General features: G+C 40.4%; 1 protein-coding gene across 1 annotated transcript; it reads left to right on the top strand.

Annotated features, from left to right (window-relative positions):
- The first annotated feature begins 743 nt into the window (after window positions 1-743).
- LOC147604475 (uncharacterized) lies at window positions 744-1,211 on the top strand. The gene has a single exon (XM_086794732.1). The coding sequence runs from the start codon at window positions 744-746 to the stop codon at window positions 1,209-1,211; it is 468 nt and encodes a 155-aa protein (XP_086650858.1).
- The last annotated feature ends 526 nt before the right edge of the window (window positions 1,212-1,737 follow it).

Raw genomic sequence — 1,737 nt, forward strand, 5'->3', positions numbered from 1 at the left:
TTAACGAAGTGAGCAAAAGCTTCTTTTGGAAAGGCATGTGGAGAGATGTTAGGAAGTTTATTTTGGAATGTGTGTCATGCCAAACGAATAAGGATAGTCACCAATTGCCAAGTCGTTTACTCCATCCTTTACCTATTCTAGATGGGAAATGAACTCATATTTCTATGGACTTCATCGCGGGTCTACCAAAGACGAAAGTATGGATGGGATCAAGTCTTTGTGGTGGTGGATAGACTCACCAAATCAGCCCATTTCATTGCTTCCAAGACTATATATGGAGCCTCTCACATTGCCAAGCAATTTATGGACATGTATTCAAGATACATGGATTGCCACTCAATATAGTTTGTGATCGACATACCAAGTTTATGGGCACTTTTTGGAGGACATTGTATGAGAACTTGGATACTCAAATCACTCCCTCTACAGCCTATCACCCTCAAACGGATGGGAAAATGGAGTGCACAAAAAAATGGCTTGAAGTGTACTTGAGGCACTATTGTCATGACATGCACGCATCATGGGATGAATGGCTCTATCTTGCTAAATTTTGCCATAATTTCAGCAAGCATTTGAGTATTGGGATGTCACCTTTTGAAGCTCTTCATGGCTATCAAGTGCATGTGCCATCCATTGCCTTTCATGAGGATAAAATGGTTAATCCTTTAGCTAAGGATGAGTTGGAAAGGATGAGACAGCTTCTTCAATTATGTAAGGACAACATGAAAAAGGCTCAAGACGCCATGAAGGCAAATGCGGATGAGCATAGACGTGAAGTAGAGTTCAAGGAATGTGATTATGTGTTATTCAGGCTTCCTAAGAGCCATCACAATATCCTCAAAGGTTCTTCCAACCCAAAGTTGGCTCATCGGTATTATGGACCATATTTGATAGTCAAGAGAGTAGGTGAATTGGCTTACAAGCTTGACTTACCTGCTTCTACAAGAATCCATAATGTGCTCCATGTTTCTAACTTCAAGAGGTTTGTGGGTTCTCTTCCTCAAGAGCTTGAAGAACTATCACCAATGGATGAAGAAGGAGAGATAATATATGAACCGGGGAGGATTGTAGATAGGAGGACAAGAGCATTGAGGAACAGGGATATTGAAGAATTCCTTGTTAAATGGAAGCATTTGCCCATGGATGAGGCTACGTGGCAATCAATGGAGTATGTACAACAACATGGTTTGCTTGATGGAAGTATTCCTTGATCAAGTGGCATGTTTAGCATGTGGAGAATGGGCATTACGTGAGGACTACATATGCTGTAATCTTTGGACATATTTGCTATAATTTCTGGACAGCTTTGGTTGGATCCATTGTTGGGGCCATCATTCTACTCCAACACATGTGGAACATCATCATGATATAAGGCAAAGATGTGGGACTCATTTGGTTGAGGTTATGCATCAATTGAAACCCATTTTTATGGAGATTTCATGAAGTATTTTCAAAGATCTTCACCGATAACAAGGCTGCCATAACAGTCTCATATGATTGAATTGGAGAAGTTTGTGGGCTTCATTACATCTGGACTTCTTCTTCCAAATGTACTTCAAGAGCATTTTTGGGAACCTCTTTACTTCTCAAAGATTCCAATTACGGCCACACTTGAAGTGTAAATATCTTGTATGATTTTGAGGACAAAATCTTTGGGAAGGGATGGTTCATGAACCTATAGCATACATGTAAATGGGCCCATGGGTAAAACACTATAAATAGGGCCTTGGGCACATG

Source organism: Cibotium barometz, chromosome 61 (genome assembly GCF_041138505.1).
Source record: "Cibotium barometz isolate CiBa-2024 chromosome 61, ASM4113850v1, whole genome shotgun sequence".
Lineage (NCBI taxonomy): Eukaryota > Viridiplantae > Streptophyta > Polypodiopsida > Cyatheales > Cibotiaceae > Cibotium > Cibotium barometz.